Source organism: Harpegnathos saltator, unplaced genomic scaffold, assembly GCF_003227715.2.
Source record: "Harpegnathos saltator strain DR-91 unplaced genomic scaffold, Hsal_v8.6 scaffold174, whole genome shotgun sequence".
NCBI lineage: Eukaryota > Metazoa > Arthropoda > Insecta > Hymenoptera > Formicidae > Harpegnathos > Harpegnathos saltator.
In genome coordinates, this window is record NW_020229955.1 from 15,195 (window position 1) to 30,612 (window position 15,418).

The 15,418-nt window shown below is 41.1% G+C and overlaps 2 protein-coding genes across 5 annotated transcripts; both read right to left on the minus strand.

The window, feature by feature from the left end:
- Nucleotides 1-1,985: 1,985 nt before the first annotated feature.
- Nucleotides 1,986-8,964, minus strand: LOC105191771 (farnesol dehydrogenase). The gene is made up of 5 exons (XM_025297343.1): nt 8,584-8,964; nt 7,880-8,006; nt 7,155-7,287; nt 6,497-6,637; nt 1,986-2,147 (listed from the first exon to the last, which is right to left on the minus strand). Exons 1-5 carry the CDS (start codon nt 8,885-8,887, stop codon nt 2,082-2,084), a joined length of 771 nt encoding a protein of 256 aa, XP_025153128.1. The 5' UTR covers nt 8,888-8,964; the 3' UTR covers nt 1,986-2,081.
- Nucleotides 8,965-10,110: 1,146 nt separating this feature from the next.
- On the minus strand, nt 10,111-14,403 carry LOC105183111 (dehydrogenase/reductase SDR family member 11). 4 transcript variants are annotated; one of them, XM_011140982.3, is made up of 6 exons: nt 14,289-14,403; nt 11,899-12,400; nt 11,661-11,787; nt 11,124-11,256; nt 10,727-10,870; nt 10,111-10,468 (listed from the first exon to the last, which is right to left on the minus strand). In XM_011140982.3, exons 2-6 carry the CDS (start codon nt 12,194-12,196, stop codon nt 10,421-10,423), a joined length of 750 nt encoding a protein of 249 aa, XP_011139284.1. In that variant the 5' UTR covers nt 12,197-12,400; nt 14,289-14,403; the 3' UTR covers nt 10,111-10,420. The 4 variants fall into 4 exon arrangements, with proteins under 4 accessions (XP_011139284.1, XP_011139285.1, XP_011139283.1 ...); XM_011140983.3 differs by having other exon boundaries at nt 11,899-12,423; nt 14,299-14,396; XM_011140981.3 differs by having other exon boundaries at nt 11,899-12,423; nt 14,289-14,396.
- Nucleotides 14,404-15,418: the final 1,015 nt, after the last annotated feature.

Here is a 15,418-nt window from a genome sequence, read left to right on the forward strand (position 1 = left end):
CCTAATCTATCGCAAATTTTCTTTATTTCCCAAAATTATATAATATATAATTATACAGGAGAGTAAATAATTATACGTGCATATGTGCAGAACAAAAATCAATAACCTTGGTGACAAATCACACATGATTATTATAATGTGTGTGTACATCACACACCACATATATACACTAGGAAGCAAAAGAGTTTCGACAGTTTTTTTCTCCTAGTAACGTAACGGGTAATCCGTGTAGTTGTGAATTTGAGAATTATCGTTTAATCAAACTGCACAAAAAGCAAAAGATCGCTGCAGCCTCTCTCTCCCTTATATAAATGATTCTCAAATTCACAACTTTCACGGATTACCCATGTCACTAGAAAAAAAACTGTCGTAACTATTTTGCTTTCCAGTATACATACGCACTCATATATATATATATATATATATACAGTACATATATATATAAGGGTGTTATAAAAGTCCGGGAAGAGCAGAATAACTCGAAAAATATGAGTCCTAGAAAAAATGCAAAGTACTGGGTTTTTATGATTTTTTCCTGGCTATCTGACGGTGACCTTGGATTTAACCTTGACAATGACCTTGAAGATCATTGTCAAGGTCAGGTCAATTTTTTTAATGGGACCCCATACTTTTGACCCCAGAAATGAAAAGAGCGGAAAATTTTACGTTCGGATATGACCTTGAACACTGCCAAATATGATCTCTAAAGGTCACATAAAGATCTAAGCTTGTTTTAGGCTGAAAACGCGAATATCTTCGTAAATGCACCTGCTAGGGAGCAATGTTACGCATAAGAATAAGAATGTAAATGTCAACGAGGGAACCGAATCCGACATCGAATTTTGCAAATTCAAGATGGCCGATTCAAGATAGCGGCCGATATTTAAGAATAACAAAAATTGGATCTCGTTTAAAGAGTTTTTGAAGTCGTTTCTGAAATCGAATTTGACGTTGGATTTTACAAATTCAAGATGACCGATCCAAAATGGCGCCCGATATTGAGGAATTACCAACAATCGGAGTGTGACCTCGTACGTAACGTAAAATCTCACTCTTCACGTTATGGGGGGGGGGATAAAAGTATGTGTTTCCAGCCTAAAAAAATTAATTGACCTTGATATGACTGATACATAACCTTAAGAACAAGATCAAGGTTGAAAACGTCATATCCGAACGTAAAATTTTTCAATCTTGACACTTTTAGGTCAAAAGTATGGATTTTCAGTCCTAAAAATCCGTTTTGATCTTAATAATAATCTTAACTCATGACCTAGAGAATAAGGGCAAGGCCACTGCTGAATGTCCCTCGTTGACCTCTACATTCTTATTCTTATGCGTAACATTGCTCCCTAGCAGGTACATTTTCAAAGATATTCGCGTTTTCAGCCTAAAACAAGCTTAGACCTTTATGTGACCTTCAGAGGTGAAATTTGGCAGTGTTCAAGGTCATATCCGAACGTAAAATTTTCCGCTCTTTTCATTTATGGGGTCAAAAGTATGGAGTCCTATTTAAAAAAATTGACCTAACCTTGAAATGACCTTCAAGGTCATTGTCAAGGTCAAATCGAAGATCACCGTCAGATAGCCAGGAAAAAATCATAAAAACTCAGTACCTCACATTTTTTCTAGGACTCATATTTTTCGAATTATTCTGCTCTTCCGGGACTTTTATAACACCCTGTGTGTGTGTATATATATATATATATATATACATATACATATACATATACATATATATGTATATGTATATATTGACGTGTCAAGAAAACACGTCGTGCATATTATGTATGTATACTGTTTCCAATAACAATAAAATCATAAAATATACTCGATTACATCAACGTTATCGCTTCAACTACACATTTTTCTACAACTTACACAGAAAGTTGTAGAAAAATCTAGTAGCAAGTATTATTTTCTTTTGTTATAGTTGACATCTGTTTCTAAAAAAATTGCTGGCCAGCCCTTAGTATATGTTACATATCTTCTAATTCTGCCTAGTCGAGCCTGCCTTGCTTCGCAAAAATAATCTTAGGAGCATCCTTGCATCTTCATGCATTATTCAATATACAGCATATATATTATTTTGGTGCAACTTCCAATTGATGAAATAGAGTGCCTTGAGGAATTATTGTCAGTTCGATTATCTGAAAAGAAAAACGGAAGTTCAAAGGTGCGGTTTAGATACTATCATAATGAAAACAAGCAATATTAAAACGTAGTCTTCCACCGACATTATAGTCTGCCTATCATGTAGCAATATAGCATGAATTTTTTATTTTTTAGCAAAGTTACAGTCCGCTGATATTACATATAGAGGGTCCCATTTTAAATACTGCGTTAAATCGAGAAATGCTTGAGACAAAAGTTGTTTGACTTGAAGGGGGACATGAGACAGCGATAGCATTTTATTTACCATATACCAGGTATGTCGGTAATTACTTTCCGGTTTTTGTCACAACAGATGTCACTAGCCATAAGTATGCAATGTTATGATTGGATACATATGTCATTTTATTCTACTGACATTAACCTCAAAATTACACAAGTTACGTTCCGCCAAAATAACAGCGTTACAGATTAATAATTTTTTGAAAATGTCGAGTTTTGTGCCTGAAAACGTGCATTTGCGGCACGCATTACTTTTCTTGTTTAATCAAAAGAAAAAAGCCGCTGAAAGTCATCGTTTGCTGGTAGAGACTTACGGTGAGCATGCTCCAACCATAAGAACATGTGAAACGTGGTTTCGACAATTCAAATGTGGTGATTTCAACGTTCAAGACAAAAAACGTCCTGGTAGGCCGAAAACGTTTGAAGATGCGGAATTGCAGGAGTTATTGGATGAAGACCCAACACAAACTCAAAAACAATTGACAGAAAAGTTGAATGTGAGCCGAGTAGCAATTTGTGAACGATTACAAGCGATGAGAAAGATCCAAAAGATGGGAAGATGGGTGCCACATGAATGACAGGCAATTGGAAAATCGAAAAATCGTCAGTGAAATGCTGCTTCAAAGGTATGAAAGGAAGTCATTTCTGCATCGAATAGCAACGGGTGAAAAATGGATTTATTTCGAAAATCCCAAGCGAAAAAAATCATGGTTATCACCTGGCGAAGGCGGCCCATCGACTGCGAGGCCAAATCGCTTTGGTCGCAAGACCATGCTCTGTGTCTGGTGGGATCGGGTTGGTGTCGTATATTATGAACTGTTGAAACCTGGAGAAACAGTTAATACTGACTACCAACGCTACCAACAACAAATGATCAATTTGAACTGTGCATTGATCGAAAAACGTCCACAATACGCTCAAAGACATGATAAGGTGATTTTGCAGCATGACAACGCGCCGTCTCATACAGCAAAACCAGTCAAAGAAGTGTTGAAATCACTTGGATGGGAAGTTTTATCGCACCCGCCGTACTCTCCAGACCTGGCTCCATCCGACTACCATTCGCATACCTTTTCGCATCGATGGGGCACGCGCTTGCAGAGCAGTACTTCGCCGATTTCGAAGAAGTTAAAAAATGGCTCGATGAATGGTTTAGCTCAAAGAAGAAACAGTTCTTTTGGAATGGCATCCATAAATTGCCTGAGGGATGGGCAAAATGTATAGAATCAAATGGCCAATACTTTGAATAAATAAATTTTAACTATCCATTGTAAATAACTTTTTTCTTTAGCGTTTTCTTTAGCGAAAAAACTGGAAAGGAATTACCGACACACCTGGTAGATGGCTCCACTTCCGAGATATTCACTGATCGTCAAGTTTCTTAAATGGAAATCCAAATTTTTTATTATATCATCTTTTTCTACTTTTTCAATTAATTTGAACAACTTTTGTCTGAAACATTTTTTTATTTGCTTAATATATTTTGAGATATTTAAGGAAAGCTTGGTAACTTTTCCAACATTGTTAAACTCAATCGTTAACTTATGCACATATCGTTAATACGAATGTTCTCGCATCGCTATACATACAGGGTGTCCCATTTTAAAGGACCCACTCAAATATCTCAGAAGCACTGCGTTAAATCGAAAACTGCTTGAGACAAAAGTTGTTTGGCTTGAAGTTTCCAACATTTACCTTACGATATCTGACTAACTTATCGACCTTTGGAAATTTCAAAATTATTGAATTAATAAAAGTTAGGGCACTATTATAGTAGTATATTCTTAATAGTCAATAAAGTAAAAAAGTATAATACTATTTCTTCTTTCGACGAATAGTTAGCAAGATATCGTAAGGTAAATGTTGGAAAAGTTACCAAATTTTCTTTAAATATCTCAAAATATATTAAGCAAATAAAAAAATGTTTCAGACAACAGTTCAGACAAATGCTATCGCTGTCTCATGATCCCCTTCAAGCCAAACAACTTTTGTCTCAAGCAGTTTTCGATTTAACGCAGTGCTTCTGAGATATTTGAGTGGGTCCTTTAAAATGGGACACCCTGTATGTATAGCGATGCGAGAACATTCGTATTAACGATATGTGCATAAGTTAACGATTGAGTTTAACAAGTCTCGTTACATCGACATTTATTTTCAATCGAAAAATACTATTAAATAATACGGATCGCAGACATTTCGGTTTATAAGTGAAAGTGAACCGAGTCAACGAAACGGCTTTAGACGAAACGCGGAGCGCAGAAAAGAGAAAAATATGTTTGTCCCAACCAGTAATAATTCACGACCGACGATTACTTTCAATGTTATAATATAGCAATTGTAACTTGCAACTTGATGCTTCTGATCCTTCGTTACAGTCGACGTCTATTCTGTCGGTCGATCTAGATCAGTGATTTTGAGCCGGTGTGCCGCGGCACACTGGTGTAGCGTGAGAGAGAATTTAAGATGTGCCGCGAAAAATTTTTAAGAATTTTAATTATCTTTTTATTACAAATTATAACAAATTGGGTAAATATTTAGAAGTATACAGTCAGCTCCGATTTTAATGAGACTAGGCTCATTCGACGCGTTTTTGCACGAGAAACAACTTTTTCCTGTGGCAAAATCGTCGCTCCGCAGTTCCGCGAAGCGAGATATGAAGCGTTAAAGCAGATCATAATTCAGGTTAGGAAAGCTGTTCTATCGACAAACTTTGGCGACATAAACATGCCTCGTAACTAACATAAACTTCCCGAGTAATATGCAAAAAGTTTTAGTCCGTGCTCATTGTTCGTTAAAAAGTTATTAACAAATGAAGTTAGTGATAAGAGTTTGCACCGAACATGCATACACATGCACACACACACACCGAAGGGGGCGTGCAAGGGGGCCTTCGACCCCCCACCCGCACTCCCCCTCGAGGGTTAACGGGTGAAACTCGCTTCATATGGAAAGTCACATGTGAGTTTGCGACTTTCCACATGAAGCGAGTTTCACCCGTTAACCCTCGAGGGGGGTGCGGGTGGGGGGGTCGAAGGCCCCCCGCACGTCCCCTTCGGTGTGTGTGTGTGTGTGTACATGCTCGGTGCAAACTCTTATCACTAACTTCATTTGTTAATAACTTTTTAACGAACAGTGAGCACGGACTAAAACTTTTTGCATATTACTCGGGAAGTTTATGTTAGTTACGAGGCATGTTTATGTCGTGTTAAGAAATTGCTATTATGGACGGGAATAATGCACGAATACACGCACTTCTCTAGGCGACGAATGTATTACTGAGCAACGATATCACAAATCGGTTTAGATATGTCAACATCAAGGTCACGGAACACTCGGAATTAGTTACGAAGCATGTTTATGTCGCCAAAGTTTGTCGATATAACAGCTTTCCTAATCTGAATTATGATCTGCTTTAACGCTTCATATCTCGCTTCGCGGAACTGAGCGACGATTTTGCCACAGGAAAAAGTTGTTTCTCATGCAAAAGCGCGTCGAACGAGCCTAGCCTCATTAAAATCGGAGCTGACTGTGTACTTCTAAATATTTACCACAAATTGTTTTGTTTTATTTTTTTGGCCGTGATAGTGCATTCTGTTTGTGTTAATAAATAAGTGAAAAAGAGTATATTCTTTTTTATACTCTTTGTTTGATCATCATGATTTTTTTAAGTATGCCGCGGAAGTTTGACTATAAATTCAAGTGTGCCGTGAGATAAGAAAAGTTGAGAAACACTGATCTAGATGAATGTTGCGATAACGAGTGATCGATTAATTTTGCTGTTTGATGTAAGAACCGCCAATGCCAATTTGATGCCAATCCCTGTATTTAACATCGTAATGCATCGATTTGCAACTTTAATGAACATACAAAAATATTGATACATTCAACCCCTCAACAGATTTCTACAACAGAACATCAATTATTTGAGTGCTCAAATGCTCTCAACATTCATATTGCACGTCTTCACGTTACACGTGCGCGCATGTTTAACGATTTATTCATCAGTATGCAGATGCTTACATATGTGTGCTGCCCCATGTGCAAACATGTCTTCTCGAATTAAGAAAATCGTAAAAGTCGTATAATTATATTTAAATAGTCGTACCTCCACGTTGGACGGCGCACTCAGTACGTAGATCATCGCATCAGCGATATCCTGGCCCTGCAGACTATTTCCTCTCAGCATTTCTGGTGTGACACCGAAGTCCCTTATCATATCTGTATCCACCACGCCGGGGCTAATGCTCTGTTCCCCAAAGTTTCATCATTAATCGTTTTGATAAGTCGTACGATTTTATCCTTTTTTTCCTTTTCTTTTTCATTACGAATACTTTGATCATCGATTCGATCGAGACGAAAATTCTAATTTGATATCAGCCGTCGACGCCGAAACAAAATTATAACCCCGCCTAATGTATAATCGCAAGGAACTGTAATTTTATTTATTTGATTGAAAGGATAAAAAATTGAAAGGATCCGATACGATTTACTGTTTTTCTCGACGATAAATTAGTCGCCTTCCACGATAAGCATATGAACGTTGCCGTAATATCGGCACCGAGACACAACGATAACGCTTCATTGTTTCACCGTCTCACTGTGAATTCAACAAGGGCAAATTTGATCCGACGGTCGGAGCGATCTCTTTGGCTGACTCGATACTGACACTTGGGATACTTTGTCTTCTTTCGACGGATCGATCCGATTTGCAACAAGTTTTATTTATCAAGTATTTTATTCAGTATATTTGGCGCTTTACGTACCGTTACTTTTATGTCGAGCTTTGCAGCGATCATTTCATGGCGCAAACTATGTGACATACCGGTGACGGCGTATTTACTGGCGGAGTACAGACTATTCGATACAACCATTGCTTCCCCATAGTGACCCATGATGCTGTGAATTAAATCATAGCAGTAATATCAGCAATTGTCGATCTTATGATCTAAACCTGTGTGTGTGTGTGTGTGTGTGTGTGTGTGTGTGTGTCTTCATGTACGCATTCACTTGCCGAGATAATGGTCACACATCTCTGAACGAACGGAAGATAGATCGAAGATTGAGAATAAAGTCGCTATTGATTGTCTCTCTCGACATACTCGATTCCCCGTGTCTACTTTGCGAGTTATTAATAACTCGCAATATCCGCTTTTTGGTGGTTGATCTATTACGTATATATTGTACTCGCCAAATAAATAATTTTACACACGACATCTTACGATTTGTAATTGTGCGACTGTGCTGCTTCTTCTATGGTAGTCAAGATACACGTATACCGTAAATACCGTATGATACGTGTGAAGGTCAATTTAACGGATGTGCCGTGTGTAATACGTTCGCAATTTCATCTAATTGTTAAGTGAGTCAAGCTGTCGTCGAATGACACGTGTTGCGTAATATCCGACCGCTACGTTCTAACGTGTTCTACGATTAACGTGCAAATTGGTTTCAAAATAGACCTATTTTTGCGTACTTCACTTCCACGTACCTGTTCATATTGATGATATGACCGCGGGTTTTACGTTTCTTGATGGAACGCGACATCTCCCGCGAGCAAATCGCCATCGCGATCACGTTCACTTCCATGATCGCCCGATATTTCTCTGTTGATCCGTCTATTAACAAATCAATGACGAACGATGTAACTGTTGAATATATATACTCCATACTCGGCTCGCACTACATCAGCTGGAAACTTTTATCAATTCTCGCAATTCTTTGCATATCTAAGATAGGAAGTAAGATTGAGAAAGAACGCCTGTGTCTCCCAAGGTTTCTTTCCCTTCCAAAAGCAACTTTTTAACGATGTTATTTCTCCTTGTTGACAACAATAACGCGATGTTTACACATATTTCGAATAACGATAACAGACACGGAATTGTTACTTTGTTACTTAAAGAAAAGAAGAAGCAAGCAAAGAGACAGCCTGAAAGGAAGTTATTAGTGAGAAAGAAACTAAGAAGAAAAGAAGAAAGAAAAAAATCTCGTTACTTTTTTCTTTTTTAACGACGATTGAGCTAAACGATTGAGTTACTCGAAAGATATTATTATCCCAATTCTACTCTTTGCTCTTCGCATCTCGCGTTAATGAGTATATATATATCCGGTGAGCTTCTATCCGGTGGTCAAATTTATAATGACCGAGATGCGGATTAATAGTGAATAAAGATGAATTCAAGCCTATAATCGTACCTATAATCGATTCGTTCGAAACAGTACCGGCGTTGTTGACCAATACATCAACACCGCCAAATTTATCGTCCGCCCATTTGAATACCCGAAGGATATCCTCTTCTTTGCATACGTCGCACATCATCGGATATATCTCGGTCTTGTGCTCGCGTTTGATGCGCGCCGCCAATTCCTCCAATTTTTCCAGCCGCCTCGCGACAGCGATCACCCTCATGCCCTTCTGCGCGAGCATTTTCGTAACCTGCGCGCCGATTCCGACGCTTGCCCCGGTGACGAGCGCGACTTTGCCTACCCAGCGATCCATCGCGTCCAAGTTCCTGTGCCAACACTGCCGCGCCAACACTGTCTCGTAGTCTGCTGCGAACAGTATAGCGTGTGCGTTACGTCTTCCCTCTTTATATAGCCGTGTTACCCGACGCCCTCCAATCGTCCGACTCTCGGCCGATTCAGAGTAATTCCTCCGAATATTCAGCAGTCCCCTGTCCACACTTTTGCATGAGATAGTAATCACGCATAAATATACATATGGAAACTGATAACGCTAATGTAAGACGACTTAATTATCTCGTATGCAAAATACGTGCGTCAAATCTCGTACATTCGACACTTCACTTCACCAGCAGACATTACATTTCATGTGACAAACAAAGTGACGCACTAACCAAATAGATAAGACGCATCGAGCACATTTCTGCGTATATATTCATTATAGATTCCTCGTCAATTAACTTTCAACTTCGTCGAACAATTCTCGTCATAAAAAGTATCGCTTTGCGGAAATCACGCGTAAACAGCGTGAAAGCACTATCTTTCGCGATGTTCTTATCGGGCGAGACCCGAATCTTACTACGTAAGACCATAATAATTAAGATCACTTTCCCTCGATTCATACCACGCGTATTTTGTACGCTGCATTATGACTCATATTCTAAACTCTTTTATCGTCTCAAAGTGACCTCATAAGCCACCTGATTGGACTGTAAGCCACTTTTAATAATGAAGAAGAGCTCAGAATATGAGGCTAAGGCTGTTGAATTTTCAATGAGGCGACAGTATCTTATCCACTGTTTAATAATCGCGATATTTATAATGTAAATAGTACGTTTGCTTCTATAAATATCCTCATTTTCATCTAAGGCTTCAAGCTTATTAAAATCAAAAGGGAACGTTGACGTTGATTCCTCCGTGAGAGAGAGAGAGAGAGAGAGAGAGAGAGAGAGAGAGAGAGAGAGAGAGAGAGAGAGAGAGAGAGAGAGAGAGAGAGAGGGAGAGGGAGAGGGAGAGGGAGAGGGAGAGGGAGAGGGAGAGGGAGAGGGAGAGGGAGAGGGAGAGGGAGAGGGAGAGGGAGAGAGAGAGAGAGCGAGAGAGGGAGGGAGGGAGAGGGAGAGGGAGAGGGAGAGAGAGAGAGAGAGAGAGAGAGAGAGAGAGAGAGAGAGAGAGAGAGAGAGTGAGAGCCGAGAAGGATATTACATTAACATTTAGGTACGTAGTGACGAGTAGAGTAGAATAAAAGCCACAACAACAATGTGCAAGATACAATTTCGTTTCATTTATTTCATTTCATTTCACTTTATCTCACTTTTCAACAAACTTCTACGATAGAAATAGAATAGATAGGATAGACAGAGCATTATTATATCTTTTACTCAATCAATACTGAAAATAGTTTATCCTGCGACACTAGCGTACGGACATTTATGGAGAAAATCGACATCTTGTTTTAACCTAGACCGTAAGATATTTCGGATTTCCCTCAAGAATCAAAGAGTGTGCGTGGGATACTCGAGTCATCTTGCTACTGTTGCCACTGGATAGAATCGTGGTCGGACGTCGTTCGCTAAGCCCCCCCATCGAGAGCGCTACCGATAATAGTCAGCTCCGTAACCTGAAAATAATAAATAACGAAAGTTGCATCTACATCCCGTGTGTATTCTCAAGTGTGTGTGTGTGTGTGTACTTTCAGTTATTTCTTAGTAGAATGTACGAGTCAAGCTCGAGCCTGCTCCTGTTTCCTTCCGGCGATATGTATTTCGTGCAAGTGAGAAAGAGAGAACAACACAAACTCCGACCGTGTCAATTCCGCGCGTCAACATTACGGTCACGATGCGCGCGATCTGTGTATCGATCTCATCAGAAGCGATACCTGTACGTGCGGCGGTGTACCGAGAACGTACACGACCGCGTCGGCCACGTCCTGGCTCAGCAAGTGCGGAGCGAGTTTGAAAAGTGTATCGGTATCCACTATTGACATGGCCATATCCGTCTTCACCAAGCCGGGTGACAAGCTCTAAATGAAACACAGAAATGTTATATGAAGGTGCGCGCTCTGAACCTTGACGAACGAAACGTAATTGAAGGCTCGTTATAACGAGCCTTATATAAGCTTTGCAACTTTTTTATAAGTAAATTTCAGTTTTCCGACTATCCGACTGCGGACTGCGGACTACGGATCTGAGTAGTCTCTCCATCTGCTCCATGATGTCTACGTGGTGTCGCATCGACTCGAGAGAGAAAAAAATCTAGGTCGCAGCTTTAATCACCGTCACTTTAATCGGCGCTTTTGCAGCGGTAAGTTCGTTCCTGACCACCTCTGTCATTGCTGTTATCGCGTATTTGCTCGCATGATAAAGGCTTAACGGAGCTTGCGCCCTGTTGGCGTCGTGCCCGACGATGCTGCAAATAATAAAAAACGCCGAGATAACACGGGTGAAACATTGCGTTGCATTTTGCGACAATTTGGCGCGGTGAGACGCGGTGAGTGAGGTCCGAATAACCGAATAAAGCGGTCCGGTTAGGATGAAACAATACGCGCGGTAGCAGCGCTTGTGTTTCGACGCAAAGCAGACGCGCGTCAGCGAATAAAAGACTCGATGATATTCTTAGGAGCAGCGAGTTGTAACGAGCGAGCGTGTGTGGTGATATACTAGCGACCAAGTTAGCCGGAATATCAATATCCAAACTCTTATATTCCACACTTGAACCTCCCTTCCGCTACTTTTCACTTTACAAGACACGATTTATTGCAAGATATCGACTTCACGCGCTTAACCATATGTGTGTGTGTGTGCCGTAATCACCTGTTTATATTGATAACATGCCCTTCGACGTTGCGTTCTCTCATCGATCTCGTGGCTTCTCGCGTGCAGATCGCAGTGGCAATCACATTCACGTCCAGTGTCGCGTGGAATTTCTCAGTGGTACCATCTTGGTGAGTGTGATAAAATCAAGAAAAAAAGAAAGAAACATCGTGAATGTCATGCACCGACTCTTTTTCTACCGTAATCTCTTTCTACCGTATTCTCTACTATCGCGCACCGATGATAGTCTCCGAATAAAGAACGCCCGCGTTATTGATGAGAACGTCGACGCCGCCGAGGTTCTCGGTGAATTTGAACGCCTCGAGGATCTCATTCTCCTTCGTAACATCGCACTGTACCGGGTAAAAAGTGCCTTTCGCGGATGCGAGCCGTTCGGTGATCTTGTGTAACTTGTCGAGTCGTCTCGCCAGGCCGACGACTTTGAGGCCGTGCTCGACGAGTGTCGTGGCTATAGCCTCGCCGATACCGACACTGGCTCCGGTCACCACAGCTACTCTACCTGTCCAGCGATTCATGACTGGGCGAGAACGACTGTCGCTCGTGTGATCGAGTGCGTGATACACACGCAGTACACAGGACGTACTCGTCCGCTCACGCAACGACAACTGATAGTGCCAGCTCTTTGCTGTCCCTTCTTTTACTGTACTCGCCAAACCGGTTTCTCCTCGGAGTAACTTGGAGTTTCTTCCTCCCCGACTTGCTTATCGGCCCGATCGTCGCTTATCAGACGAGAGACAAACAGCTATAAGTAAACGAGAGAGAGAGAGAGAGAGAGAGAGAGAGAGAGAGAGAGAGAGAGAGAAAGAGAGAGAGAGAGAGAGATAAAATGTTAAAGAATTGACAAATTAACGATAACCACACTCGTATAGATAACGCGTAGTAATGTAGTTCACAATAACGAAACAAAGTTACTTTAAGTCTAACCAGCAGTACCAGTTGAGTGGTACTGTGTAAAGTCATTGAGGTAACACGCGCAACAACGCGCTTTAGGTAGGCTACGTAAAGCCGTTGATCAGATATAAAGCCGCATGAAGACAATTGTGCGCCTAACGCGTCGTCGTGAGACATTAGATCGATTTGATCGAGACATTATTTTGTGTCTGCGCGTCCGCAGACACGCCATGATATTTCCGACACATCGTGTCTGGAATGTGTGCGGACGTACGTACCGTCAACCTATCGTATACCAACTCGTGAGATACCACGAGAAATGACGGGTAATAAAATTCAACAGTCATGATGAATAACGTAGCGCGAGTGAAGAACGCGGGCTTTACAAATTTTATCGACTTGATTTAATCAGACTCCGTCTGATCTCGAAAGGCCGAGGCGGTTCGTCTCCTTTCGCGCCAATGCAAACGTAAACAGGCTTTACCGCGGGTAATACCCGCGAGGAGGAGCGCGGATCACTCGCGGACGGAAGAGACACACACCTTTACCGGAGGATTGGTAAACTCGTTAGCTCGCTGAAATTTTTCGCGATCCGTTCCTGTTTGGTATTCGTGGCGTATCACTTGACGCGGCGGAAACATACAATATGATACTTTGTTTTCGCTTGTGGATGCGATTGTGATGACAAGCGGAATCCAGCACGAATGAATAAATTCTCGCGCTTCTGTGCTAAATATTAATAAAGCCGGAAAGGATAAACGAGGATAAAGTACCAAGTACTTTAGGCGAGACGGATTATTATTCCGACGAAAATTATTATCGATGCAACACGCGTCGCGCGTCCCGAAACATGCATGCATCGAATGCGTAAATCGTAGAATTTACATTTCTTTTCTCCAGACGGCTTTATTATTAGTCGGAAAGATCGAAGGCAGCTTTCTCGCGTTATAAATAATCCTACGCGTATTCACAAATCTCTTTTCCACAGATAATAGATTCAGATAAGGTTCAGCGTTTAATAAAAATCTATTGAAAAATGGCGAGTCGTAATTAAAGAGATTAGCAAGATAAACCCGGTGTCGAGAACGACAGACTCTGAATTGCTGATTCAATCGGCATATGCACGTAAACATCGTAAACATTGTCGCCAGCGTGGGGTTCACCTTGTGCCTGAACATTTTAATTTTTATCAAGAGTCGCTCCTCGCGACGTGCGTTCAACCAGCTGTTTTGCATTGCAACAATGTGCACTCGCATTCGTATATCACTCGCAAACATGAACACTGATGTTGTCACGTCGTGGTTAAGTTTCAAGTCGGAAAGCGATGCACGGAGATCGCTATCAGAACGGCGTTAACGGGATGGGGGGGGGGAATACAGCGCCTGTGTGTACGAGACGGGGGGAAAGATGGGGGAGAGAGAAGATTTTTGAATATCGCTGACGCGATCGCCGCTGCCGCTTCGAGTGTCCTTCGTAGTAGCGAGTTTCCGCGTTTAACTCGCTCTCGTGACGCTTTCCGCTTTCTCGCGGACGTGTCTCTCGCCTGTGCGCAACTTACAAGACCCATCGCGAAACATCTACGAACGAAAACGCGTCCCCTAAATATCACTTCTTTGCCTCTAAAATCTTATCGCTCAAATACAAGGAATTTGTCGAAATAACAGCTAAATGTTTAACGGTAAATTCACTGATGTGACAATGAAAATCCTGCTTTACCGAAAAATACCTCTCTACGTTGATTAGCACTCGTTATCTTAGTATACGCGCGATCCGCACTCGCCGAACTCTCGCGATCACTCTGCCCGACAGTCTCAACGACAGGCACTTTGTACACGTGGAGACCTTCGTACGTCTGTAAATATTGCGTCGCAAGTAGGCTCAAGTAACGATCGGTTGATAGAATTTCATGAATAACAAGACCGCGCGTTACATGCCCGCTACAATCTACAATCATCAGGATCACGCAGACTGGACGTGTGCGTATCTCGTCATGTCTGTTCCGAGAAGCCGCGAAGCTCGCACGATAATTAGCTCGTATGATATTATTAACCAGAATAGATGATTTCGCTCATCAAAGTCTTTCGCTTGTCGAGTCTGCGTGCAACAGATAATATATTTATCGTATAAATCGCATCGACGTATATTCTGTTTGCACCGACCATCCGTGAAATGTAAATGTAAATGAAAAATTTCCTTATCAACAACTTCAAGGTGAATTCGTAAAGGATAGTCTCGTATCGTTGTTGATATTAAAAATAACTTGAAAGTTAGCTAATTAGCAATGACCATTGCTAAAGAAAATAATGCATCAACTTGTCACAAACATTAGTTCTAATGTAAGATTAATGTAAGAGCGAAAAAAGTTTCCAGACACTTGTAAGTATGCATCTGTGATTTTGATAAACAGCGTGTCGTATGAAAAGAGAGAGAGAGAGAGAGAGAGCACACGAGCACATATTATGTATCCCCGCTGAAAAGTCTCATACATCGTGCTGCGCACGAATAAAGAGAAAATCAGACGAGCGTCTTTTCATAGGACTTACGCTTAAATACGAGACGAGGGAGCAAAGCGAGGAGAAGGAAAAATAAATCGAGTCGAAACGAGGAGCGAAAGATTCAATCGTACAAATTTCTCTGTCCGTCATACAAAATATAAATGTACACAAAATATCGGCGATGAGGACGAAATGAGGTGAGGAATAAGATAAAAAAAACAGACGTTGAAATCTTTAACATTGATAACGAAATATCTCGGCCGTTAAAAACAAGCGGCAAGAAAGAAGGAAAAAAGGTGAAGAAAAAGGAGTGATTTTACAGCAGTGATCGATTGGTTATTAGGAAACCAT

Coding starts and splice junctions, on each gene's coding strand:
- LOC105183111 (XM_011140982.3), bottom strand. CDS start 12,196: ATGAATCGCTGGACAGGTAGAGTAGCTGTGGTGACCGGAGCCAGTGTC. Junction 10,871..11,123: donor AAGCGCCGATTAAAGTGACG/GTGATTAAAGCT, acceptor TGTTTCATTTAG/AGCTTGTCACCCGGCTTGGT. Junction 10,469..10,726: donor GTACACCGCCGCACGTACAG/GTATCGCTTCTG, acceptor TATTATTTTCAG/GTTACGGAGCTGACTATTAT.
- LOC105191771 (XM_025297343.1), bottom strand. CDS start 8,887: ATGGATCGCTGGGTAGGCAAAGTCGCGCTCGTCACCGGGGCAAGCGTC. Junction 8,007..8,583: donor TTCGAACGAATCGATTATAG/GTACGATTATAG, acceptor ATTTGTTAATAG/ACGGATCAACAGAGAAATAT. Junction 2,148..6,496: donor GTGCGCCGTCCAACGTGGAG/GTACGACTATTT, acceptor TTTTCTTTTCAG/ATAATCGAACTGACAATAAT.